Below are 27,805 nucleotides of genomic sequence, written 5' to 3'. Positions count from 1 at the left end.
GGACTCTTCAGAAGAAGAAGAAGAAATGTCTGACTTGAAGCTCCTTCTGAAGAAAATGGGTAATAAAGCTGAGTCCAAGGGGAGGGGGACCTCTCGGACAGCGGTGAATCTACCTCTACCTCCACCCCCACCCCAGGTCTCTGATCCGGCCCTGAAACCGATACCGGATTTGAAGAAAAAAAGGCCTATCGAGCCCGAGGAGCGGAAGGTGGTGGTACCACCAAAGGCCAAGCAGCAGAAGGTGGGAAAGGACCACCGCAGCAAGAGGGCCTCTTCTGTGGAGAGCAGGGAAGAGCCCTCATTGGCCGACGTGCGCCGAGGGCAACGCACGTGGTCTTCCAGGCTGGAACTTGATGGCGTTCCTTTTTCCTGGGAGACCCCTGTTAGGAATTACGACGGGGGCAGAGCTGGGCTAATAGCTGAAGCGCTGGAGCAACCACTACTCCTCTCCCGAGACATGGAGTCATACAAGCGCTTCAATCAGTATGATCTCTTCATGTCCCTGAAGAGGGACCTGGCCATGGTAAGTATGCTCATTCGGCTCCTCGGTTAGAGTATTAATTTCCTATATTTTTATGCTAATACTATTACCTTATTTGTTCAGATTACACAACAAGTCTTCGTGGCCGAAGAATGGAATCGAAAGGTCTACGCGGAAGCCCAAGCGGAGGCCCAGGCCAGGTCCGAAGCGAAAAAGGCATTGGGCAGCGTAAAGGATGAGGTCTCTCAGATCTTAGACCAGCTAAAGGGAGTGACCCAGGAAAGGGATAGCTTTCATGCTGGTCTTAGAAATGCTGAGACCCAGGCCGAAGCCCAATGCAAGTTGTTGAATGAAACTTAGAAAAATCTGGCAACTAAGAAGGAGCTTGTGAAGGAACTTCGCGCCAAACTCCTAAAGGCCAAGGAGGCTTGGAGGGACGCTCAGCTGGCCAAGGAGGCGACCGAGGCCGAAAAGAAAGCGTCCTACCAACTGGGAGTGGAGACGACGAAAAAGGGTCTTACTGAGCAATTCGCTTCAGTCGCCCGGGACTACTGCGACATGACCTGGGGCAAGGCGCTGAATGCTACTGGAGTGCCTGCTGACTCAGAGCTGAGGCTGCCTGAGAGCATCTTTTATGACCCAGACATCCGACAGCTTCCAGAGGCTGACGCCCCTCCTCCAACACAACTCCCAGAGGTCTCGGAGCAGCCTTTGGTTGACCAAGCTCTCCCAGTCATCCTTACGCCTACTAAATATTCCAGCCAACCAGGTGATCAGGGCCTCCCTACTGAGCCACCTAAGGAAAAAGGCGAGGTCTTGGAAGAAAAGAAAACATCCTCGGAGCCTAAAGACCAAGCCCCAGCAAAAACTTAGGTTTTAGTTATTGTTTTGTTGTTGTTGTTTTTTTTTTTGGTTCCCCCTTTATATAAAGGATTGTAAATTATTCGATTTCAATTAATGAAGCAGTTTCTACTTTACCTTAAGTGTATTTATGGCATGCCATATGGTTTTCTTTTGTTACAAGTAACTTCGCCTTGTAATTATAGCAATGTAGGCAAACATAATTACTCTGTCTTGCTGACAATATATGCAATTAAAATTGGTTCTGAAGAAGACAATACATAAAGGTTACTGTTAAGGGATGACCGTAACAAGTATTATAAGAGTTGGACAAATCCTTTTGCATGTATACTAGAAATGTTAACACAGGTTTAAAGTTGACATTAAACACAGTTAATAATGCCAGGCAAGATTTATTCTAAAAATAACTCTCCGTATTAATAACAGCACAAAAGTATTAGCTAAAAAATCACCTGGTCCGAGGATCACAAACACGATTGGGTTTAAGCATAAATACTTAAGGAACCAGTAGGGAGTGTTAACTAACCCAAAATCATCTGGTCCGAGGACTACAAGCATGATTGGGTTTAAGTTTAACACTTAGAGGACCCATAAGGAATGTTAACTAACCCAAAATCATCTGGTCCGAGGACTACAGGCATGATTGGGTTTAAGTTTAAACACTTAGAGAACTAATAAGGAGTGTTAACTAACCCAAAATCATCTGGTCCGAGGACTACAAGCATGATTGGGTTTAAGTTTAAACACTTAGAGAACCAATAAGAAGTGTTAACTAACCCAAAATCATCTGGTCCGAGGACTACAGGCATGATTGGGTTTAAGTTTAAACACTTAGAGAACCAATAAGGAGTGTTAACTAACCCAAAATCATCTGGTCTGAGGACTACAGGCATGATTGGGTTTAAGTTTAAACACTTAGAGAACCAATAAGGAGTGACAAGTTATCATAATGAACAAAGAAACGATTCAATTAATAATAGTACCTTTTGAAGTTATTTACATTCCAGGGGCGTGGTATTACAGGACTATCCAAGTCCTCTAGGAAATATGCCCCAATGCCAGCACATGAAGTAATGCGATATAGTCCCTCCCAGTTTGGTCCTAATTTTCCCCAGGCTAGGTTTTTCGCAGTGCCCACGACTTTCCTGAGCACCAAGTCACCAAGTTCTAAGGGTCTTAGCTTGACGTTGGCATCATAGCCCTGCCTAAGCTTCTGCTGGTAATGCGCCAGCCGAACCATTGCACTTTCTCTTCTTTCTTCGATCAAATGCAAGCCTGTTTCTAAGAGCTTATCATTGCTGGCTGGACTGAACAAGCTAGTTCTTAAAGTTGGGAAACCTGTTTCCAAAGGAATGACAGCTTCAGCCCCATAAGTCATTGAAAAAGGAGTTTCTCTAGTAGATCTGCGAGGCGTAGTTCTGTAAGCCCAGAGCACGTGTGGCAACTTTTCAACCTACTTACTCTTCGCGTCGTCCAACCTCTTCTTTAACCCATTAACTATGACTTTATTAACTGCTTCAGCTTGCCCATTCCCCTGAGGATAAGAAGGGGTAGAGTATCTGTTCGTGATTCCCAATTCGCTACAATAACTCTGAAATGCATTACTGTCAAACTGTAAGCCGTTGTCCGAGATGAGAGTATGAGGAACTCCAAAACGGGTGACGATACTCTTCCACACAAATTTTTGCACTTCTACGTCTCGGATATTGGCCAGAGGCTCAGCTTCGACCCATTTCGTAAAATAGTCTGTGCCGACCAGAAGGTACTTCCTGTTTCCTGCATCCTTTGGGAATGGACCCACTATGTCCAAACCCCATTGGGCAAACGGCCACAGGCTGGATAGCGGGTTGAGGACTCCACCTGGTTGGTGTATGTTCGGTGCGAATCGCTGACATTGATCGCACTTCTTCACATAGTTATGGGCTTCTTTTTGCATGTTCGGCCACCAATACCCTTGAGTAAGGGCTCGATGGGCTAATGACCTGCCTCCAGTGTGACTCCCACAAATTCCTTCATGCAGTTCCTCTAGCAGCAACTCAGCCGCCTCTGGATGAATACACAATCGGTATGGTCCTGAGTAGGAACATTTGTATAACTTTCGGTCTTCGGACAACCAAAATCTGGTAGCCTTCCTTCGGATCTTGTCAACCTCTCCCCGCTCTTCCAGCAAAGTGTCATCTTTCAAGAATTTGATTATGGGATCCATCCAGCAGAAACTATCTCGAATCTGGTGGACTCGGACTGCATCCCCTCCTACTCTGGTGGGCTCGTGGAAATCCTCGACGAGGATAACTCTCAGCAACCCTTGTTCCGAAGAGGTGGCTAGTGTGGCTAAAGAATCTGCGTGCGAGTTACTACTTCTAGAAACATGTAGCAAGCTAAAAAATTTGAATTCTACCTGTAGAGATTTGACTCGACTCAAGTATTATTGCATTCTTTCATCCTTCGCTTCAAACTCCTCCTGTACTTGGCCCACAACTAATCTTGAATCCGAGAACAACTCCACGGCCTTTCCTCCCATTCTTCAGACCATAGCCATTCCCATCAAAAGGGCTTCATACTCTGCCTCATTATTGGTCGCACCAAAATTCAACCTTAATGACTTCTCAATGATGATTCCTTCTGAAGATATTAAGACTAGCCCCACTCCAGAACCTTTCCAGTTTGCAGCGCCGTCTACATACATTTCCCAACGGGCAGGATCTTGTTGAGAAATCATGCCAACCGACTTTCCATCCATGTCTCTCTTTGTTGTTACTTCTTCTAAACTGGGCTCCGTGAACTCGGCCACTAAGTCCACTAGGATCTGCCCCTTAACTGAAGTGCAAGGCATATACTTGATATCGAAGGCTCCTAAAATAGTACCTCACTTGGCTATCCTCCCTGTGTAGTCGGCACTTCGGAGTACTGTCTTAAGTGGGAGTTGCGTGCGCACAACGACAGTATGTGCTTGGAAGTAGTGGGGCAATTTTCGTGTTCCAAGTACTACTGCCAAAATTGTTTTTTCCAATGGCAAGTATCTGATCTCGGCCTCATGCAGAGACTTACACAGTAAACCGGCCTTTGTATACCTTGATCCACTCTTATCAGCACTAGACTTACCGTATGGGGAACCACTGCGATATAGGCAAATAAGACCTCATTTGGTTCAGGGCTAGACATAATTGGTGGCCGAGCCAAGTAGTCCTTAAGTTGTTGGAAAGCTAAGGCACATTCTTCAGTCCATTCAAATCCCTTCCACTTGTTGATCAGCGAGAAGAAGGGTTTACACCTATCAGCGAACCTGGAGATGAACCGGTTCAAAGCAGCTGCCATTCCCGTTAACTTCTAGACCTCTTTCGGATTCGAGGATGCTACAGATTTTGAATAGCCTTTATCTGATCAGGATTGACCTCAATTCCCCTGTGTGTTACCATGTAACCCAAAAATTTGTCTGATCCCACCCCAAATGAGTACTTTGAGGCGTTCAAGCGCAACTTATGTCTCCTCAGGGTTTCAAAAACGTTATCAAGGTCCTTCACATGCTCGGAAATAACCCTGCTTATTACCATCATGTCATCTATATAGACCTCAACGCTTTTGCCCAATTGTGATTCAAACATCTTGGTCATCATCCGCTAATAAGTAGAGCCTGCGTTTTTCAGACCGAATGACATTACTTTATAGTGGTAGTTACCAATGGGAGTAACAAAAGTTGTTTTCTCCTGGTCGTCCGGGGCTAACGGTATCTGATGATAACCTTGGAAAGCATCCAAGAAACTCATCCGAGGATGGCTGACAGTGGCATCTACTAATTGATCAATCTTCGGCATAGGGAAAGGATTCTTAGGACAAGCCTTATTCAAGTCCATAAAGTCTACACAAACTCGCCACTTTCTGCTCTTCTTCTTTACCACCACAGTATTTGCCAACTATTCGGGTAAAAAACTTTCTTAATAACCCCAGCTTGTTTGAGCTTCATCACATCTTCTTTGATTGCATCCGCATGCTCTTTGGATGGCTGCCGAGGAGGCTACTTTTTGGGTACGCTCAGTGGGTTAACCCTCAAATGATGGCAAATGAACTCCGGGTCCACTCCTGGGGCTTCATAAGTACTCCAGGCGAATACATCAATATTTCTTTTAAGGAAATCGATTAGTTCTTCCTTCTCTGGTTGAGGTATCTGAGACCCGATTTAAAAGTATCTTTCAGGATTGTTCCCAATTAAAACCTGTACTAAGTCCTCGCATTTAGCGCCCTCATCAAGATCTTCAACGGGTGATAACCGACCCCTTAATTGCTATAGGTCTCCTTTCGCCCTGGTTGACGATTCAGTCTCAGGCTCATGCCGTATGGCAGCCACCAAACATTACCTGGCCAAGGATTGATCTTCGCGGATTTCACAAACGCGCCCTTCGGATGGATATTTGACTTTTTGATGTAGAGTGGAGGAACCAGCCTCTAGCGTATGTAACCAAGGCCTGGCTACAATCGCCGTATAAGGGGAATAGACATCTATCACAATGAAGTCCATCTCAACTACTTCTAAGCCAGTCTGTACAGGCAGCCGTATCTATCCTTTCGGAGTAACCATCCTTCCCTCGAAGCTGACCAGGGGAGAACAGTATGGAGTTAAGTCATCAAGCGTGAGGTTCAGCCCCTTGAAGAGGTCAGGATACATAATCTCCACCGCGCTGCCGGGTCCACCATCACTTTCTTCACATCATATCCCCCGATCCTGAGTGTGACTACTAAAGCGTCGTCGTGAGGCTGAATGGTCCCAACTTTATCTTCGTCCGAAAGGCCTAAAACGGGCGGGGCAGACTGTCTAGCGCTCCTCGGATCTCGGCGAATATCCCCTGCTGGTAGCCGAGCCACTGACATAACTTTGGTCGGCCAGGACCCTGTTCTTCCTGGCACTGCGAAAATGATGTCAATAGTACCTAATGGTTCGTAGAATCTCTCTTCTCGGGCTCAAAATTCGCTTGATCTTCTCGGCCACTGGAGTGGTGCAAAAGATGCCTCAATCTGCCTTCACGGACTAGCTGGTCCAAATGATCCCACAAGCTTCTGCAGTCTTCAGTGGCATGTCCATGGTCTTGGTGGTATTGACAGTAGAGATTGTGATTGCGTCTCTCAGGGTTCCCTACCATTTTACTCAGCCACCTAAAGAATGACTCGTTCTTGATCTTTTCCAGGACTTGATGAACTGGCTCTTTGAACACTGTATTGACTACTTGAGCATTTGCTGAGCCTGACTGCCCAGCGAAATCTCTCCTCCGCTTATTGTTGTTATAACGATCCGACCTGAAGTCCTTCCTGTCCTGGGGGGTAGCCTTATCCTTACCCTTCCCTTGCTGCTGATCTTCTTCAACCCTTTTATATTTCTCAATACGGTCCATAAGCTGACGCATGTTAGTGACAGGCTTGCCGGACAAGGATGTCCTTAAACCATGATCAGTGGGGAGACCCAGCTTAAACGTGTCTAGGACCATTGCATCAAAGTTGCCCTCCATATCATTAAACATCTCCTAATATCTATTCGAATACGCCTTAAGGGACTCGCCCTCACGCATGCTTAAGGATAGCAGAGAAGACAAGGGCCTGGCCACCCTTCGGCATGTGACGAAACGTGATCCAAAAGTTTGAGTGAGCTCTTGGTAAGAATCGATGGAGTCTGCTTTCAGGTTGTCAAACCACCTCATGGACACGGGTCCAAGACTAGAAGGGAATACCTTGCACATCGGAGCTTCGTCTCTGGAGTAGACAGCCATCCTTTGGTTAAAATGGCTCACATGTTCCACAGGGTCAGTTTTACCATTGTAAATAGTAAAGGTTGGCTGGTTAAAACGCTGAGGAAGCTTAGCTCCTTCAATCCTGCGCGTGAAAGGTAACCTGGAGATTTGATTCAAAGCCTTGCTCATGGCATCATTGCCCACCCCTCCATGTGGTGGCCTTTGAGATTGCTTCTTACAAGGGTGCTCATCCTCATATGAAAAAGATTCGCTGATTGGAGTTCGAGACCTCTGCTCATAAGTGAGGTCTTGTCTGTCTCCTGAGTCATCATCAAAGTGCGAGACAGCACGCTTTCTCTTCGCATGGCGCAACTCCCTTCTTAACCTTTCAATCTCTATTTGCATGTTGTTCTTCTCTGCATGAGAAACATGACTTTCGCCACGGGGTTGAGTTCGTTCAGTGTGTGTGGTATGCACACTGCCTTTACGGTCTTGTCTTCGTTCCAAATTGAGAAAATGGTCTATCTGTTGGGACGCCCCAGATTTCGCCGGTTGTTGCCCTGGTTCAGCCATGACCAACTGCTGCTTCGCCTTACACTCAAGCTCTTCCCACAGACGGCGCCAATTGTAGGGTTAGGATTTGTGGCCCAAGCCCAAAACAATAAATTTGTAGAGTATGGGTGAAAGAGTTAGGCTAAGTATTGGATTGACAACAACGAATCACAAAATTGTAGGGTTAGGATTTGTGGCCCAAGCCCAAAACAATAAATTTGTAGAGTATGGGTGAAAGAGCTAGGTTAAGTATTGGATTGACAACAACGAATCACAACTTTCAAACACGAGCCAACATGAATTTACACATAAAGCCTGAAAATCTGAAGAGCTATATTATTGTTTATCTAATGAACAAAGGTCTTAGGATTACAGTCAAGCAAAGGTCTTAGGATTACAGTCAAGTTCTCTCTTTCTTTTTTATTCTTTTCTTTCACACACCTTTACGTTAGGAGTTTCTTTCCTTTATATAACCTCCCTTCTCTTCATCTCCATCGTCCACTTGTACTTCATCCGTGAATCTACTTGAGTATGTGTCACGTCAAGCGTCTTCTTCAGCTCCGTATAAGTAGCAGTAGGTGAGGATACACTGTTCAGGGGTCTTTTCCACATAAATGCGGCCAGAAAAGTTACTGTAGAATATTAAATACGGTGGTAGCAGCTTTCTCCTTAAATATTTCTTCATCCTTATCGTCTCCCAGTGTACTTAAAGCTTATCTTGATCAGGAGGAGTCCTCGGAAGATCATTTTGACTTCTTATACGTTCAATTGATCTATACTATTCTCGTCAGAGGACTATAACCTTTTCGGACAGAAGATGACTTCTTCGGATCGTAATCATTCTTCCCTCTGAGGGTCCCACTTCCGGATGGGTCTTGCCCTTACCATCTCCTTCTTCTCGGTCGCATAATAGCTCTCATATAGGATCTCGGCCCATTATGTTGGATTAGGCCATTTTTCCCCCACAATTATCATTATTAAATGTTTCTAAAAATATATATATTATCATTATTAATTTATTGCATATAGTATATGAATAATATTAATGTCACAATTACGGAAAAAATTGCCAAATAGTATGTTTTTAGAAAAATTTTAAGAAAGCAGTACACAAAAGAAGTTATTTAGTTAGTTAGACTGTTTTTGGAAGTTGAGTTTGGGCTAAAAGTCGAGTTTGACAAACTCGACTTCCAAGCAGGATGCATCAGTATTGCTTGGAAGTCGAGTTTGATATATTATCATTATTAATTTATTGCATATAGTATATGAATAATATTAATGTCACAATTACAAAAAAAATGTGCCAAATAGTATGTTTTTAGAAATTTTTTTTTAGAAAAGTAGTATAAAAAAGAAGTTATTTAGTTAGTTAAATTGTTTTTGAAAATCGAGTTTAGCAAACTCGAGTTTAAGCTAGAAGTCGAGTTTGACAAACTCGACTGGACCAAACAGGATGAATCAGTATTGCTTGGAAGTCGAGTTTGTCAAACTTAACTTCCAGCCCAAACTTGAGTTTGCCAAACTCGACTTCTAAAAACAGTCTAACTAACTAAATAACTTCAAATATATACTATTCACCCAATTTTTTTTTCCTAAAAAAGTACTATTAAGCAAATTTTGCCCACAATTACTCCTATTTTACTGACAAGCGTTGCGGTGGGTTACCGCTTAATGTCTAAGCCATTAGGATACACTATAGGGCGGCTACCGCAGATTCAATTTTGATCGTTGGATCTTGTTTATAGAAATAGCTGTTGGGGTGATTATGACCATAGATTTTAGTCCTTGGGTTCCTCGAAGTTTACACTAGGGTTCGTTTGGATTGAATTTATTGTTGCTGAAACTGAAAATTGAAAACATTGTAACAAAATAATTTTTAAATGTGTGAATAGTACTGTGTGACCCATTTTTAATATTTTTTAGTGCATGAACAATGCTGTGAACAGTGATAAACAGTGCATGAATAGTAGTTTTTATCCCCTGCACAGTAAAATCATGTGATTTTACTATTCACACGCAGGGAAAAAAAAAAAAACTGAAAATGCAAAATGTGGATGCCACTTTCAGCTTGAAACCAAACGCTCACTTTATATAAAGACCAAGAAAAAATCCTAGCCATGTAATGTTTTAACTTTTAACATGGTAAGACCCACGTGCTTTCCATGACTATTTTCGTCCTTGTGACCTCACGTGCAAGGAACGATGGAGGGCAACACATTTTATTATTATTATTATTATTATTATTTTAAATTAAAATATTTTGTGCAAGAGAGAGAAAATCAAATGGACTGGTTTTGCTTGCTTTCTGCAATAATAATAATAGTGTTACACTTCTTATCAAAAAAATAAAAATAAAAAATAATAGTGTTACACTATTACTTTTTAGAGCGAATCGTTTTGCTACACTTGGCGAAATTTGAGCCACGTCTTACGTAGCGTTGATTAGATTTTTGTAATGAATCATTGGAGGCCCCATGTGTGCTATAATAAAAGGTTTTGTAGTATATTTTAAATTTTAGTGTGGCATGGATTGGAATCATTGGATGCAATGCATCCATATTTTGCATTGTAGCTTTGTTTGTATTTTTCTTTTCATTCCTTTCTTAATGATTAGCATTCTTAAATCCTAAGTATTTTTGCATAACATCAATCACGAATAATAGTGTCATGATGAGTTCGGCACCGTAGGTTTCATATCATTTTATACGTGAGAGAATGCTAACTAGTTGGAAAAAATCATTTTCACAATTTCCATACCAAGTAAAAAAAGAAATTTTCTGTCTATATTATTTTCACAATACTTAAATTACTTTTTTTTTTCACCTATAACAACCAATAACAACCTATCATTTATAATTTGTTGTAAAAAATATTATGGATATAATATTTCTTATAAAATTAATAGGGGAATGCATAAGCATTTGAGAAAACAAATATTTAAAACACAAGTTGAATTTTTTTGGTAAATGATGCATAAAGATGTTATTTATGTGAAAAACTCACAATTAAGACAGATCTTCACTGTCTTCTCAAAAAGACAGATCTTCACTGTTATCACTAATCTATGGATCCAGATCTATAAGGACAAAATTTAAGTATAATACTTTAGATACTGTTCCTTAGGTTCTCCTCTTAAGATTGAGCCATGTGACTACTTAATTAAAAAATACACTTCAATCTCATAAAAAAAATTCACATAGCAAAATTTTAAGACGGAAATCTAAGAAATAGCACCTAAGTACTATACCTAAATCTTGCCCAATCTATAAATATGCAAAAGAATTCATATAAACATTTTCCATATGACTAGTTTCTATTCCATGCATAAATCATTTTCTGACAATGACACAATCAATCAAACGACATGGTATAACCATCAAAAGAAATACCAAGTGACAAAACTTGACATTTATCCCCAAAGAAATAAAAAGTAAAGAGCACTCTTTTTTCTTTTTTAAACCAAAACAAAGCACTCTAATCCTGAAGTGTTGATCCACCTGTGAGCTTTTTTTTCTTTCTTTTTTCTTTTTTTTTTTTTTGAAATTTTGATACTTTTAATAGATGAATCAAGGTTGTCAGCTTTTTTGGACTATTTATAATTAAATCTTTCCAAATTAAAATTATTAAAATAACTACATTATCCAACAAGATAAAATAATTATTTAAATCAATAAATTGGATATTATCTTCTTGGGATTATCTTACTTGCTTGTCTACATAATTTCAAATTTTGGACCAATACAAATTATTTATGTATAAATTTCAATCATTCTTTTAAAAAGCCAATCAAAATTAATTAGAATATTTCTATGCATGTGTGCCGGTGGTAAAACTATTTTAAAACCAATTTAAATTTTGGGTAAATTCCAATAATTTACTTTGAAGTTTAGGTTAATACCAACTAGATTTAAGACATTTCAAAATTGACCAATTTGGTCCTTAGAGACAACTTAATTCCTAACACCATTAGGCTCCATTACTCATTTTCTTTTTCTTTCTCAAACCTCTCTCTCTCTCTCTCTCTCTCTCTCTCTCTCTCTCTCTCTCATCCAAACTCCGAATCTCTCTTCTCCCTTTCATCGTGCTGTCTCTCTCTCGTCCAAACCTCTTGTCTCTCTCCAACCTAACCCACTCTCCTCTCTTTACTCACCCTTTCATTGTCTCTTTCTTCTTTCAAGCAACAACTAGTAGTGGTGTATGGGTTTGGTGGCTATGGATCATGATATTGGGTAGTCATTTGTAGCGGTTATGGGTTGCCAGTTGTGGGTTTTATGGTGTTGGTGGGTTCCTATTTGTGGTGGGTTTATTGTGGATTTTTGGATTTTGTGGCTGGTGATGGTGGGCTCCGGTGGTTATGGGTTCTGATGTGTTGGTGGTTTGCTATGAGTTTTTTGGAATTTTTGGAGGATTTTCTTGTTGCGTGGGTTTTGTTATGGTAAAATTGGGTAGATTTGAAGTTAGAGAGAGAGGGACAAGTGAAGAGAGAAGAGTGATAAAGAGAATGATTTGGATTTTCAAGATTTGGGTTTTTGTTGCTGTGTGAATTTTGGTATGGAGAGAGAGGGACAAGTGAAGAAAGGAACAAAAGAGAAGAGAGTCGCAAAGAAAAGAGAAATTAACGGAAGACTAATGATGTTTAGGGATCAAATTAGTTAGTTTTGAAATATTTTAGACTTATTTAGCATTAGCCTAAACCTCAGGATATGCCAAATTTTTTCTTTAATAATGCATTAGTCAATGCCTTATTTTGAACTCATGAAAAAGCCATTTCTGCCATTAATTTAATAATGAATTTATGTGATGAGAATTTTAATGTCAAGTTCAATTATGGAATTTCTTCCTATAGGAAATTACTATTTGCCCTGAGTACTAAAATGAATTTTTGTGGTTGCAACAATTCATAACTCTTTTGTTTCAACTTTCAACTCATAATAAAAAGAATAGTGAAAATTTAAAAATACTAATAATAATAATATTGATGAAGATTTAAAAGGCTCTTATGATATTCAAAACAATTATAAAAAAATGTTGTTAATAACAAATTGCCTCCCATACCGAGATTACTGCCTAGTGTGTTTATTATCCAGCATCATAATTCTACTCAAATCCAAACAAGTAGCTAGTAGCAACTGTCACTAGAAACCAAGCGTTAAGATGTTTCTCTCTGCACAACAAACTAGCTTTTCGACAATAACATCAAGCAACCATCGCACACCCTTGGTGCGATAGTCACTCCACAAGTATAAGTGCTTGCTTGTGGAAGGGTAAGGGTCGGAGTTCAAGTCTTTAAAAGAGAGTTTCACACACATATACACTTAGATTATGCTAGAGTAGAAATTCTATCTTGTAAAAAAAAAAAAAAAAAATCCTTAGGCACTGCTGCATTTTGAAGTAGTCTTAAAGCAGAAAGAGAATGATAGCCAGATTTTGTTACCTTAAGCTGACTTGGAAGACACTTCATTCTTCTTTTCATGATGGAAGTGCCACCATGCTGCCTCTATATAAGAAACTGCTTTGGTTTTCCTCCTTGAAACTATAGCCCTCAAGTCGTTGGCCATTAATGCAAAGCCTTCAACTTTCGTATGGGTTTTGGCAGTTTTGGTAGAGATTGGGAGTTCTGAAAGGTTGGGTACAAGGGAGCCTTTGAACTCCCCATCTACGAGTTCTTTTCCTTTCATGCATCCCCAATCTAGAAGTTCTTGTCCAAAGAAATTACCTTTCTCAATACACTGAGCCTTTGAGGTGACAATTCCCTCACCATTACTGGTTGTGATGAAGTTCCAAACCATGGTTTTAAAAACCGAACCGGACATCAAACCGTTTTTTTCCCAATTTCCGGTTCAACCCCGGTTTTTGACTGATTTTTGGCCGGTTTTCCGGTTGTTGACCGATTATTGACCGGTTATGGGACTTTTAACCGGACCGGATTGGCATCCGGTTCCCGGTTGAACCGGTCGGACCGGCCGGTCCGGTCCGGTTTTTAAAACAGTGTTCCAAACAATGCCTTGCGTGATGAAAAGCATTGCATCAAGTGGTTCTCCCTCCCGAACAATATAGCTGTGCTCATTGTAGTACACTGGTTTGAGATGGTCGCAGATCAACTGCAACAGTTGTTCATTTTTTTCAAGCAAAGGCACCTAGCTTACAAACAATAGAGAAAAATATTGAGAAAAGGACCAATATAAAATGATTAAAGTCAAGAACTAAAACATATAACATGTGCCGGGAAACTTCTATCATATTGTTTGGCATACTTTCTTTTCAGCTAATTTGTTAATTCAATTTGTGTATATTTTTTTGATGGTTTACTTCTTCTTTTTAAGTATAATTGTACTTTTATTCAATTTATTGTTGAAGCAAAATAAATCAAAGAAAATAACTATCATTTGAACAATTAGGAATGCTAGATCAAAATTTTAAAATGAATCTTTCTTTATGTTTATATTGAACTTTAGTGAATTGTCATTGACATAAAATTACTGATGTTGGGTTTAATGAAATCTCACATGGAATAGTAATGATATGAGTGAATGGTTAATATAACATAACTAGATTTAAACTCATGGGCTTAAGCTTTTGGGTTAAGTGGTGTCTCTATAAGTTATATTAACCCCTCAATTGGAGTCTCCCCAATATGTTATTTCCCCAACAATTAAGTATACATTTTAAAAGTTACTATCTTTTTTTAGTGGAATTTTTAGTGTGCTTTTGTATTGAAATCTCATCCCCTCTTAAGAGTGTGTTGTGTGTGTGTTTTTTCCTCAAAAAAAAAAAAAAAAAAAAAAAAAAAAAAACACACACACTTGATATTCTAAAAACTTAATTAGTTGGTTTTTTGATGATATCTTATGAAATTATTAACATATATAACATAAGTGTGCTACTAATTGAAATATGATAAAAGAAATAATATAATTTATAAAAAAATCTTTTAATTAACCTAAATTTTTCATTCAAATGTGTAATATACGTGTAGTGTGCTTCTACTTACATATTGTCCTTTCCCTCTTTTATGCTAAATCTCTAAATGATTTTTGAGACTTCAAACCAAACTTATTCAGTACCATATAATATATATATATATATATTTTTTTTTTTTCATTCTATATATCACTAACTACCATCATATTACTCCAATCAAACTTTTTTATGAATTGTTTAAAAAAAAAAAAAAGTCAAAGAAGAGAGACTTACTTTCCTTAGAAGGGGCTTACAAAGATGGTTCTTAATCTTCTTTCTAAGTTCCCGGGGAAGATGAGGAAGCGGCTTCTCTGCATCAACATCTTTCTTTTCTTCCAGTATGTGTGTTATGTTGGACATGATCTCCTTCTTTATATCACGTGGGAGTTCGTTCCTATGGATCCACAAGTCTACATCTCGTTCTTTAAATTTCACACTTCGTATAATCTCCTCCGATCTTTGAGTTGCCAATTGCATGTATGTCTATTACATAACAAGTTCAGTTTGTCAGATACTACTGAAATATTTGTTTGTCTTTAAAAATTTAAGTTAATAGAAAATGATGAATTTTATAATTAAATCATTAGTATTCTAACACCTAACAATATGTATGAGAATCATAAAAGAACAGTTTTGTGCCCCCATACCATCTCATGCATTGAGCTGCAAAGTTTTAACCCTAAAACAGATTTTGAGATCACAATCTGACAAGATTATTTGTTAAATGAAAGTTTCTTGGCCATCCAAAAAAATTATTATGCCAATAAATATATAGTCAAGAAAAAAATAAATGCAAGATAAGGAGGGCCAAGAATACTTATAGGAAAAAATTCATAAATCAAGAAACAAAACAAAAGCATAGTTGTTAAAGATGATGATGAGTGTGAATAGTATATTGCACCAATTGCAGCTTCATAATAAAAGAGGCATAAATAGAAGTAGAAGTTGAAATTTGGTAAAGAAAATCATCAAACCTCAGCTACAGATAAGTCTTTCCAGACCCAGTACTTAGCAAGTGAATGTTATAATTACATAAATAAGGGCATGAAGCTTTTTGTGTGTTGGGGGGTTGGGGGGGTGTTTGGAATGTTGAGCGCCAACCTGCAAATTTCCAATGAAGTACAAAAACAGTAGCAAGCCGAAGATCGAAATCAAAACTGCAAAGAGATTTTCCCAGATATAGGTACTTGTTTGAAGGTTTTGACCAAGAGAACTGCAAAAATTGGAGCAACTATAATGTTTGAGATGGTAATAACAGAAACTTTTTATATAATATGGTCAAAGTAAAAAATTTATCTAAAACGATTATGAAGTGTTAAAAGAAAATGTTAAGACTAGATCAGCTGTACAAGGGACTTTTTAAGATAAGAAAACAGAAGCCAAGATCACATGCCTAAAACAATGAGACAATAAACAAAGACTATCATTTAAAAAGTGAGCTTTTACCATAGTTCGTCTGAGGTGCAATTTGAATTTAAATTATATATATTATGTAGGTTTATGTATCACAGAACTTTTTTTCCATGCATTATAATGCACATGAACAACACACACACAAAAAAATTATATATATATAAAGTATTGGTGTTATTAGTGTTCTTCTATTACAACCATTTAAATATTATAAGAAAAAGTATCATTCACTTTGTAATGAATAAGTACGTGCATTGTAAATTTTTCCAAGACCAAGTTAATTATCATTTAGTTCAATAGTTATAATTTCAACTTTGAAATGAACTTCACCATAAAGCAACGATTATCTTGTAGTTTTCTGATATTTTTGTTCTTTTAGATATAGTGCATGGAACTCAATTGATAAGCTATATATCTATAGGTCAGAAGCTAAACATGGCCTCCCAAACATAAGTTCTGCTCTGCCATTAAAAATATATGGTTAAATCTTGTTCCATATTCTCTGTTGCACATACTTCTTCAAAATTGTGTTTTCAAAACACGATTTTAAAGAAATGTGTACAGAGTGCATGCAATAGTGAGCGTATGATAATCATTACTCGAAATATATATAGGCAATGCAAATAAGTATGCAGTGAACATTGCATGAAATTTTGGTTTTTTTTTTTTTTTTTTTTTTTTTGATTTGGTGCATGCTGAATTGGGGTGAAATATAACTATATGATCTCTTAGTTCAGGTAATTCAATAATAATTTAATAATTTCCTTGCCTATTTATGAAATGAGTCTAAACTAGGAATTTTCAATTATCATCATGCCTTACACAGCAGGATGAAGTATGATATAACAGACAGCAAGGAAATATATATGATTTGAATATGAGGAAAAGAATATCAAGTTTCTATGAATAATGTCATACATAAGTAGAGCTCACAATACTCGTTGTCATCTGTCTAGGTGCTAGTTCCAATTATATTTTCAGAAATGAGAGGTTCGAAATTTTTAAATAAAAGAAAGTTCCTGAATGCTGTTGTTCTCTTCCAATATGTGCCAAGAGTTCTACGACTATACTTGTCATGGAGGAAACTTAACAGTAATGACAACAACCTTGCCAGAATTGTATGGGTGAAAGCTGATTCAATTTCTTTCTTTATATCCTTGCCAGCCATGTAAGTAAAAATTTCAATTTCATAGTATTTTTTCTTCCACTAAAATTTTTAGTATGTTTGTATGGCTAATCTAGTATTCTATTAAAACTCAAGAGTCGGAGCTTTATGCATATGTATTTCTATATCACATTCTCAAAATTATTTATTAGTGGTTTTTTCTTTCTAGAAATTATTTTGTACATGCACCAGTGTACTACACCTTTGTCTTTTATAAATGTAGACTTCATGTGTAAGACCTATAGATGAACTAACTTTATGTGAGAAGAAGATGTACACAGGGTATGCTAAATAATTGCATCTTTTTTTTGGTGAAGCAATTTTCTCTTATCTGTAGAATTCTCTTTCTTTAATTATTTTACTTGATATTTTTGTTGGAACATCTGCACAATCTATTGATCTTTTATTGACTTGGTGGTCTTTTAGGTATTGGGTGCCTTCTGGTATTTATTTTCTATCGAAAGAGAGACGGCTTGCTGGCACATAGCCTGTACAAAACATATTGAATGCAACCCAAGTTCATTTAAATGTCAACATAGTCTAGGAAATCATACATTCTTAAATGATTATTGCTCTGTAGAGCACCAAATACAAAGCTGTTTGATTTTGGAATATTCCTGGATGCTCTTCAATCTAGTACCGTGGCATCCAAAGATTTCCTAGAAAGTTTGCATACTGTTTCTGGTGGGGCCTGAGAAATTTGAGGTTTGCACATACTTGACATTCCAAATTGAGCTACTCAATAGTTTTTATCAATACTTGTCATCAATAAGCACGTCATGCTATAGGAAAATTCAAACATTCTCTGTCACAAAGAGTTTCAGTACTTAATTAGTGTTCAAAAATTTCTAGATTCCATGACAAAGAATGTTAAAAAGTCACACAAAGAACATTACAATAAAACATGAATTCATGCACACACACACACAAAAAAAAAAAAAAAAAAAAAAAAAANAAAAAAAAAAAAAAAAAAAAAAAAATCTGTTTTGGGGTATTCCATCTATAACTTCAATGGCGCATTTGATGATTCTTCTTTCAGATTGATGTGTCTATTTTTTGTTTCAAGATTGATTCTTTGTTTGTTTGTTCTGTTCAGGAATCATGATAATGAGAGGCAAGTTCTCATGAATGATGGAGTTGATCCAGGGAAACAAGGAACAACAAGAAAGACAATTCTTCAGAATCTTAAACTAGAGAATAAGTACCTGCAAATGTGGAATATGATGTTTGTTGTTTCTTGTGCAATTGCAGTATCAGTGGATCCTCTGTTCTTTTATCTTCCTGTGATCAGTGAAGAAAACAAGTGCCTAGCATTAGATAATAAATTAAAGATTGCAGCAATTTGTTTGCGATCAGTCACCGATATGGTTTATGTCCTGAATATCATTTTGCAATTTCTTTGCCCTTATATAGATGAGGCTCCTCTGAAACTTGGACGAACTGTGATAGTTACAGATGCTTGGCGAATAGCAAAGAGGTACTTGTTGTCCTACTACCTAATCGATATTCTTGCTATTCTTCCCATCCCACAGGTAAGGGAGACTTTATTGCTTCTAAAATGTGTGTATTTTTTTTCCAAGTTCAACTGCAAGAAGGATTAAATCTATATTTCATGCAAGCATCTTTACTTCAAAATTTTTGATTCCTTGCCTTAAATGGTTTTCCCTCTTTCTCCTTTTTATTTTTATTTTTATTTTTATTTTTAGTTGGAAAGAGGGGATTTGAACTCTAGGAGATGGAAACGCTAGGAGGTGTCAACTAGTTGGGTAGGTGGGGAATTTGAACCCTAGATGTTTTATTTGGAAACACTAAAAGGTGCCAAATAGTTGACTACAAAACTTTTGGCCTCTTACTCTTACTTTTTTTTTTTTTTTTTTTTTTTGATAAGTAATAAGATATATTGATATCAAAAAGGAAACACCCTAGTACACAGGGAGTGAACAAGGGGACAACAAATCAAATACAAAAATTGCATGAATCTAGGAAATCAATAAAAGAAGGGAATGATTGGTTTTGCAATGCAGACAACCAATCCAATAAAGTTCTAAAAAAGAATAGCTTGAGGTCCAGAATAGATCTCTTAATATCTTCAAAACAACGACTATTTCCCTCCAAAGACACCGCATTAAGCCATGAGGAACGATGGACCATATATAACCATTTCAATGACGACCAAAGCTGCCTTGCCAACACCCTAACAGCCCCAAAACAGTATGCGGCATAACCCAAGATACTCCAAATAAACCCAAAACCATAGACCATAGATTCATAGCAATGGGACAGTGAAGGAAGAGATGGTCAACCGATTCACCATTACTCTTGCACATGTAGCACCAATCCAAAATCCACACCTTCCTTTTTCGTAAATTATCAATCGTCAAGCATTTCCTAAGGCAGCAAACCATACAAAGAAAGCTAAAATTCTATAATAATCTTTCACCAAGAACCCCTTATCTTTGCTAGGAATCCAACACATCTTATCCTCAACAAACCCCCTTATTGAAGAATCGTATATGGTTTCCATGAAGCTTGACAAAGCCTCTAATTCCTGACCATGCACACCCCTAAAGAAGCTCACATTGCATTTCTAATTGGTTTTTGTCCTGAACATGCACACTTACTTTTTTTTGATAGGTAATCAGAAATTTATTATTAATGAGCAAAAAAAGAAAAGTACAAGTTGTTCATGATGATGAACAACAAGAAAAAAGAACAAACAGCACAGCAAAACAAGAAATCAGGAAACTAAGTTAAGGGAAGACATAAACTCAGAAAGAGAAGAACAATCAGTAAAACCCCAACAACGAGACCACTCCAAAAGATTACGTTGGCATAAAACCTTTAACTCGTCCAACGTGTTCTCATTGTCCTCAAAGGAATGACAATTTCGTTCCAACCACACAATCCACATTAAGCACCCTGGAACCAAATTTCAAATGTCCGAATTATGTTTTCCAAGCCACCGATGCCAACAAGATAACAAACCCGCCATTGAACCTAGCATAACCCAATGAATACCAAAGGCCTGAAGCATAAAAGTCCAAAGGGAATGAGTAACAGGGCAATGAAGAAGAAGATGGTCTACAGACTCCCCATCACAACAACACATACAACACGAAGTAGCCAACGGGCGACCCCTAAGCATTAGATTGTCCAAAGTGAGGATCCGACCATGTGCAGCTGTCCACAAAAGAACGCCACTCGCCTAGGAATCTTTGGTTTCCAAACACCCTTCCAAAGAAACAAAGAATTTGAAGCACCCCAAGTTGCATGGTAATAAGACCGGGTGTCAAAATTACCATCACCCTTTAACGCCAACAAAGAGTATCACTCCTATCACCCCAAGAAATATGAGTTTGGATAAGCTGGAGTAGGGAATAAGGTGCAGCTAGCTCCCAATCTTCAAAAGCTCTATAAAACCTTAAATCCCAAACTCTAACAGTACCCCCTTCTGGCATCCACAAAACCTCAGAGATACAAGCATCCTTGACTGCTAAGCACTCATAGAGATCAGGATAGAGATCTTGTAGTAAATAGCTTACATTGCATTACTAATTGGTTTTTTGTATAAGCGGATATTAACCTCAAATATGTTAATTTTTTTTTTTTTTTTTTTTTTTTGCTTTCATTCTTTTTCATGCATTTAAAAAACTATTAAAGAAAAATATTAAAGTTATCATCAATTTTATTATAAAAAAACTTATAAAAACTAGCGCTATAATTATTAGTATCACATCAACAATATCATAAATAAATTTATAATTTCTTGTGATTTAGAGTTGATATATTACTTTCTAAAAATTATGTAATGTATGGAGGTTTGGCCAAGAAGGAACTAGTCTTTGGTGGAGGGTTATTGCCACCAAATATGGGAAGGATCAAGGGGGGTGGAATACTAAAGATTGTAGAAGGGCACGCAGGTGTGGCCTTTGGCATGGTATTAATGTCGGTTGGGAGAGGTTCTCCAAACACTTACCTTTTGTGGTGGGTGATGGTTCTCGTATTCGTTTTTGGCATTATAGGTGGGTTGGGGATTTCTCTCTTAAAATGCTCTACCCTCAGTTATTTGCTTGTTCTAGTGACAAGGAAGCCTGTATTTCTGACTTGTTGGATCATCAGGAGGATGGGAGTAGTAGATGTTGGAAAGTGAGATTTTATAGGAATTTTCATGAGAGGGAATTTGAGGCTGGCTTTGCTTTCCTAGAACTCATTTAGTCTCAAATCCCACGAGGTATTGGGTGGGATAGACCCCATTAGTGTCTTAATAGGTATGGTAAGTTTGATACTTGGTCCTTCTATCATAAGATCAGGGGTACAACTCCTTCTTACTTCCCATGGAAGGGGATTTGGAAAGTCAAGGTGCCTAAGAGGGTGGCTTTCTTCTTGTGGACCGCAGCACATGGCCGGATCCTTACCTTGGATAATCTCCGGAGCCTCCCTTTGGCGAACAGGTGCTGTATGTGCTGTTGTTCTGTGGAATCGGTGGACCATCTTCTCATTTACTGTCTGGTAGCTTATGCTTTATGGGTGTAAATGTTACAAGCTTTTGGGATTCAATGGGTCATGCCAAGTTCTGTGGTGAGTTTGGTGTCTTGTTGGAGTAATTGGTTGGGAAAATATGCTTCGGACATATAGTTCTTGGTTGTTTGATGTGGGTTGTTTGGTTGGAAAGAAACCGGCGCTCTTTTGAGGGTCTGTAGAGAACGCTTGATCAGTTACAAGCGCTCAGCCGAAATACTCTTTTTGAATGGGCTAAGTTCTGGGGTTATTCAAACTGTTCTTCTGCTTTGGAGTTCTTTTCTACCCTTACTAGTGCCACTTAAGTTGCTTCTCTTATTCTGTTTTCAGTTTTTTTGTTTGCTGTTTTTGTGTTCACCATCATGAACACCTATAATGGCTGTTTGCTTTGTTCTTGTTGAATAAAAGTCTTATTACTTATCAAAAAAATAAAATATGTAGTACATAGCATCACTCAACTAGAAAATACCTTGACACTCATGTGATAAACTTTTCTATAAGAAAAAATAAAAAGATGCTCATGTGATAAACAATTAAATATGATTACCTATCCACACAATAACTAATGCTCTAATTCTCATATAGGAAACATAGTACTACCCATATATATAGCATATAGCACATCTCACAAGTGTGTAATGTCATACAACACGGAGAACAAATAATAATGTTTAGCTCATGCAGTTGACCTAACCCATCTCATTTTTAAAATTAAATTATTGTATTGAAAAAGGAAACACTAACCATATTATCATTTCTAGAAACAATTAAACTTGAGACAATTACATGTTGAAATTTGATAGGGGAATCTAGTGTACTATACCAAGGAACTACACCTCAGTTCTATCCTCATTACATTTGCTCATAGTTCCAGGAAAAATCATACTTTTAAAATTTTAATGACCAAGAACTATGCAACGGATCCAACCTGTTTCTTATATTGATGCATTACAATAAGTAGTGCCAAAATTTGGCAATAATAATTGAAACAAAATTTTAAAAAAAAAAAAAAAAAAAAGACAAAATAGTGCAGGGTATTTAATGTTTATTTGCTTATCACATACACTTTATACACTACATTTTGCATATGAGCACGTGATTCTTTTAAGGGAGGAAAAAAAAAAGCATGTCAATCTCTACATAGTTGGTTCCTTTCAGGCTTTCAGCCGTATAATTGTTTTACATCCAACCGTGTCCATACTTTTTTACATAATGTGGAAAGTGTAGACATCTTGAAAAAATGTGGATATTGTGTGAAGTAGTATACACCAAAGAATGTGAAACAATAATCTTCCATATATGCTTATAATGGCATTAATCAAAACAATTTAAAGTAACTACATAGTGAACAGTAAAGGATTGGAACCAAACCTCACACCATTTTCTTTCCGATGCCCACGGAGGCTCATAACTTAAAGCTTCTCAAAGAATACAATGTCAGAAAATAAAGAATCAACCTCCAATCTAAACAATATATCTATAAATATATAACATGGGATTGAAACTAATGAACTTGACTTGCAGCCATTCCACAGGCTTTTCAATGGATTTTAAGAGTGTGCAAATGCAAATGCAAGTTATGAACAAGGGCTACTCTTGCTGTTCTCATTAAATAATTTCCAGTTATTGAATCATTGCTAACAGTCAACCCTCAAGTCTTTCTTTGAAATTTTTTTTTCTTTTTCTTTGTCTTACCAATCATTTCTCATCCACAAATTATAAGTATGAACATATGGACCAATAATAAAGTGACAACAAAGTAAAAAATAAACACATCATCACCAAGTCAACAATACAAAGTGTCAAATCCACTAACCCAAATAAATGCCACATCATTTTTTGTCAAATAGCATAATTTTAGAAATAATTTAGGAAAAAAGCACCGGACCAAAGTTATTTACTTATGTAGCATCTTTTTGGAACTCGAGTTTCCAAGCATTATGCCAATCTAATTAAACATAATTCTAATAACTTTGGTCAGATGCTATTTAGCAATTTTTTCCTAAAATTATGCTATTTAGCAAATTTTTCCTAGATGTCACCGTTTTGAGAAGTGATGGTTATACACACCGTTTTACACATTCGTACACACATGCCACGAGTAATTTTTAGATGTTCCCAAAACATAGATAATAAGGTGTTGTTTGGATTGCATGAAAACTGAGTGATATCACTTAGTTTTCATGATCCATCATCCAAAACAAGTGAGTACCATAGATGAGCATTTGTTTGGATGAGTTTTGGATCATTGTTTCCATCACTCAATTATCTGATTTTTGAGTGATGAGTTATGAAAACTGAAAACACATTTTAGCTGTTTTTAGTTTTCATAACTCTGTTTTCAATGATATTTCCGGAAATAAACTCACAACTCTCTCACTGTGCAGCCGTATTTGACTTCTAGATTTTTTTTTTTTTTTTTGAAACAAATTCCAGCCACATATCTCTTACTGTTTTTTAGCTGTTTTTTTATTTTTTTATTTTATTTTTTTTTTTTGAAACAAAAAGTAATGGCAGAACTGAGTGATAGTGCCGTTTGGGAGGGTTTGGGGAAATTTGGGTATTTTAAGTAACGAGTGATGAGCAATGAGTGACAAAAATTAAGTGATGAGCAACCATTTTTTTAACCAAACAAGCTCTAATGCTCCTTTCTCTCACATTCATAAGGGGTTTACTCATTAAATTTATAAATAGGGTCCACTATGTGAAGAGGGAACGTTATTTCTCCGTAATCTGAAAGTAGTTAAGAATGCACAGACGTGTAAAATAGTGTGTGTAACAACATTTACCCTTGGCTGTTAAAATCTTCACTAGCCACCGCCGGCCTCCACAGCTCCACCGTCAAGTTCATCACCGTCGAACGATCGCTGCCTCTCGACGGAGCAATGCGAGCTCACGTTTCGAAGTTCCACTCCCATCTCTTTCCAAACTCTTAATCTAACGCTGTAGTTGCAAACAAAACTACATTATAAATTACAAGATTTTACAATTTCCTAACGTGCTGCAAAATTACTCAAAATCAATGCTTTAGACTATTACAATGGCAGATCAAGAACAACAAAGCAAAAGAATGATATATGAACTGTAATTTGTGAGTATCGAGGGAGGAGATGAAGTAAATGGACCGATCAGGACCCAAAGGAACCAGTACCAGATCTGAAATATACAAGAGAAAGATCCAAATAAGTAAATAGAGAGGCTGAAGAGCGAACCTTTCCCCGGCGATTGCTTCGGCGGCGGCGGCGGCGGCTAGATCTTCCTGGTGATGAAGAACTGGAATTGTTTGGTTACATGAGTAATGTGAGAAAAATGCAAAAGGCAAAAAATAAAAAAATAAAAAGTTATAAGCTGGTTTTATTTTGTTTAAATTCTCTATTATTTGTCGTCTCGCATGATTTTTTTGTCTCGATTTTATTTCAAATAATATAATTCTAACTTTTTTTAAAATAAGTTAGCTTTTAGATTTTTGTTTCACATTATTCAAATAAATTACTCAATATAAACAATTTTCAAACAAACATTAAAAGTTAGATACTTTTACGAACAACTTATTTATTTTTTTAAAAATTTCTTTTATTAAAAATGTGCTAAAATATATTTATATTTAAATAAATGAAAAAAATGTGAGATTTTAACCAGTAGGTAAAAACTAAAAATTGAACAAATAAACTTACACTAATTTAGTTTTTTATTGAAAAGTTTTTGCAAGACTACTAAAGCATACTCGTACCTTGAAAAAAAAATTAAAAGTAAGAAAAAAAATTGAATTTCTAAAAAGCTGAATATAAGAATTAAAAGCTAAAAATTAAAACTTGAGTTCATTTAGGATTTATTTATTTTACTGAAACTAAATTTTTTTTATTAAAAATACTGTAAATAATGGTAAAAGTTACCTGAAATAGTATAATAAGACACATGAATAGTACTAAAAAGTGTAATAGAACTCATGAACAGAAGTAAAAATAAGCTGAATAATAAAATAAGCTGTCAAATATAATATATCCAAACGCAACATTAAAAGTGTGCATTTGGCTTCAAATTAAAAAGTCAGCTTATTTTATTATTCAGCTTATTTTTATTATTATTTATGAGTCTCATTGCACTTTTTAATACTATTTATAAATTTTACTATACTATTTTAGCTAATTTTTGCTTTTATTGACAGTACTTTCAGTAAAAATATTTCAATTTTAGTAAAATGAACAGATATTAACAAACCCTAAAGTTGAAGTTGTCTGCCGCCAGCTTATTTTAGAAATAAAAATCAAGTAAACGAAATAATTTTTATTAAAGATAAAATTTAAATACAGTACTTTAAGTGCTGTTTTTTATGTTTATTTTTTAAAATTTAGTCATGTAACTACTTAACTAAAAAAACACTTCTATTCTATAAGAAAAAATTCATATGAAAAAATCTTTAAAAAAAAAAAAACTTAAAAAACAATACATAAATACTGTATCTAAGTTTTTTCTTTTTACCAATGTCCTACCTTCCTTTGACCATTTGGTAAACCACAAATTCCACATTCTGATAAGATGTTGTCCAAAAAAATATTAAATATTTTGTAAAAATTTGAAAGTCAAAACTCATATATGAACATGAAGAAAAATGATAGAGACCCGGTTTGGATAGCGCGTTTTCTCGCGGTGCGTTTCCAGCTTTGCGTTTTCTTTGTTTTTTTTTTTTTTTTTTAATTTTATTTCAAATAATATAATTCCAACTTTTTAAAAATAAGTTAGCTTTTAAAATTTTGTTCCACATTATTCAAATAAGTTACACAAAATAAGTAATTTCCATAAAAGCACTAAAAGCTAAATACTTTTGAGAACAATTTATTTAATATTTTTTACTAAAAATATGCTAAAATATACTTATATTTAAATAAATGAAAAAAATGTGAGATTTTAACCTGTAGGTAAAAACTAAAAATTGAACAAATAAACTCACACTTATCTAGTTTTTTATTGAAAAGTTTTTGCAAGTACTTGCACCTTGAAAAAAAAATTAAAAGTAAAAAAAAAAAGTCAAAAAATTGAAGTTTTAAAAAGCTAAATATAAGAATTAAAACTTGAGTCATTTTGAGATTTGCTTATTTTGTTAAAATTAAAATATTTTTATTGAAAGTACTATAGATAAAGGTAAAAGTTAACTGAAATAGTATAATGGGACACAAGAATAGTACCAAAAAATGCAGTAAAACTCATGAATAGTAGCAAAAATAAATTAAATAGTAAAATAAGCTGCCAAATATAATCTATCCAAATGCAACATTAAGCGTGCATTTGGCTCCAAATTAAAAAGTCAAGCTCATTTTACTATTCATCTTATTTTTGCTACTATTCATAAGTCTCATTGTACTTTTTGGTACTATTTATGGGTCCCACTATACTATTTCAACTAACTTTTACCTTTATCTATAATACTTTCAGTAAAAAGTTTTTAATTCCAGCAAAATAAGCGAATTTCAAACAGATTCTAAGTATGCGTTTGGTTTCAAATTAAAAAGTCAACTTATTTTACTATTTAACTTATTTTTGTTACTATTTATAAACTTTATTGCACTTTTTAATACTATTCATATATTTCATTATATTAATTTAACTAACTTTTACTTTTATTTACAATATTTTTAATAAAAAATTTTCAATTTCGACTAACAGATTCACCAACCCTAAAGCTGAAGTTGTCGGCAGCCAGCTTATTTTAGAAATAAAAATCAGTGCATGTTTGGCATTGGCTTTTTACTTTAACTTATTTATTGTTCATGGATCCTACGCAAATCCCAAAAGAAAAAAAAAAAAAAAATCCAAGCTTATTTCATTTGGAGTTTAGTGTAAAAGTCTTAGTAAAAAAAAAAAAACTGTTTATCAAGTAAGCGGAATCATTTTTATCAATATCCTTCATTCCTTTGACCATTTGGTAAACCACAAATTCCACGTTCCGATAAGATGTTGTACAAAAAAATATTAAATATTTTGTACAATTTTGAAAGTCAAAACTCATATGAACGCGAAGAAAAATTATAGAAACTCCAAAACTCTCAATAACAAATACATGAATCTAAAGAATCAGTTCACGCAACGTACAAATCAACCCTCTGTATTAGAAGTCTAAGATCACCAAATTTTTCTCACTTTTTG

General features: G+C 36.1%; 2 protein-coding genes, 1 long non-coding RNA gene and 1 other non-coding gene across 4 annotated transcripts; 1 reads left to right on the top strand and 3 right to left on the bottom strand.

Moving 5' to 3' along the window:
• Positions 1 to 6,264: 6,264 nt before the first annotated feature.
• Positions 6,265 to 6,837, bottom strand: LOC136063406 (uncharacterized). Its single transcript, XM_065763757.1, has one exon. It carries the CDS (start codon positions 6,835 to 6,837, stop codon positions 6,265 to 6,267), a length of 573 nt encoding a protein of 190 aa, XP_065619829.1.
• A 5,750-nt stretch (positions 6,838 to 12,587) lies between these two features.
• On the bottom strand, positions 12,588 to 16,659 carry LOC111997291 (cyclic nucleotide-gated ion channel 1). Its single transcript, XM_065763753.1, has 4 exons — positions 15,670 to 16,659; positions 14,803 to 15,051; positions 13,608 to 13,745; positions 12,588 to 13,394 (listed from the first exon to the last, which is right to left on the bottom strand). The coding sequence occupies exons 2-4, from the start codon at positions 15,043 to 15,045 to the stop codon at positions 13,044 to 13,046; spliced, it is 732 nt and encodes a 243-aa protein (XP_065619825.1). The 5' UTR covers positions 15,046 to 15,051; positions 15,670 to 16,659; the 3' UTR covers positions 12,588 to 13,043.
• A 1,453-nt stretch (positions 16,660 to 18,112) lies between these two features.
• On the top strand, positions 18,113 to 19,718 carry LOC136063403 (uncharacterized). Its single transcript, XR_010625073.1, has 2 exons — positions 18,113 to 18,678; positions 18,853 to 19,718. It is a non-coding gene; the product is annotated as an uncharacterized LOC136063403 (long non-coding RNA).
• Positions 19,719 to 22,192: 2,474 nt separating this feature from the next.
• Positions 22,193 to 25,049, bottom strand: LOC111989446 (uncharacterized). Its single transcript, XR_010625072.1, has 2 exons — positions 24,877 to 25,049; positions 22,193 to 24,607 (listed from the first exon to the last, which is right to left on the bottom strand). It is a non-coding gene; the product is annotated as an uncharacterized LOC111989446 (transcript).
• Between the last annotated feature and the right edge of the window lie 2,756 nt (positions 25,050 to 27,805).

Source organism: Quercus suber, unplaced genomic scaffold, assembly GCF_002906115.3.
Source record: "Quercus suber isolate HL8 unplaced genomic scaffold, Cork oak 2.0 scaffold_523, whole genome shotgun sequence".
In the NCBI taxonomy this organism is placed as follows: Eukaryota; Viridiplantae; Streptophyta; class Magnoliopsida; order Fagales; family Fagaceae; genus Quercus; species Quercus suber.
Note: the sequence above shows the minus strand (reverse complement) of the source record. Positions and strands in the feature narration are given on the sequence as shown.

Excerpts from the sequence above, each read along its gene's own strand:
- LOC111997291 (XM_065763753.1), bottom strand. The coding sequence starts at position 15,045 with ATGCAATTGGCAACTCAAAGATCGGAGGAGATTATACGAAGTGTGAAA. Across the intron at positions 13,746-14,802 it reads GTAAGCCCCTTCTAAGGAAA|GTGCCTTTGCTTGAAAAAAA; the intron begins GTAAGTCTCTCT and ends TTTGTAAGCTAG. Across the intron at positions 13,395-13,607 it reads TTTTCATCACGCAAGGCATT|GTTTGGAACTTCATCACAAC; the intron begins GTTTGGAACACT and ends TTTAAAACCATG.
- LOC136063406 (XM_065763757.1), bottom strand. The coding sequence starts at position 6,837 with ATGGAGGGCAACTTTGATGCAATGGTCCTAGACACGTTTAAGCTGGGT.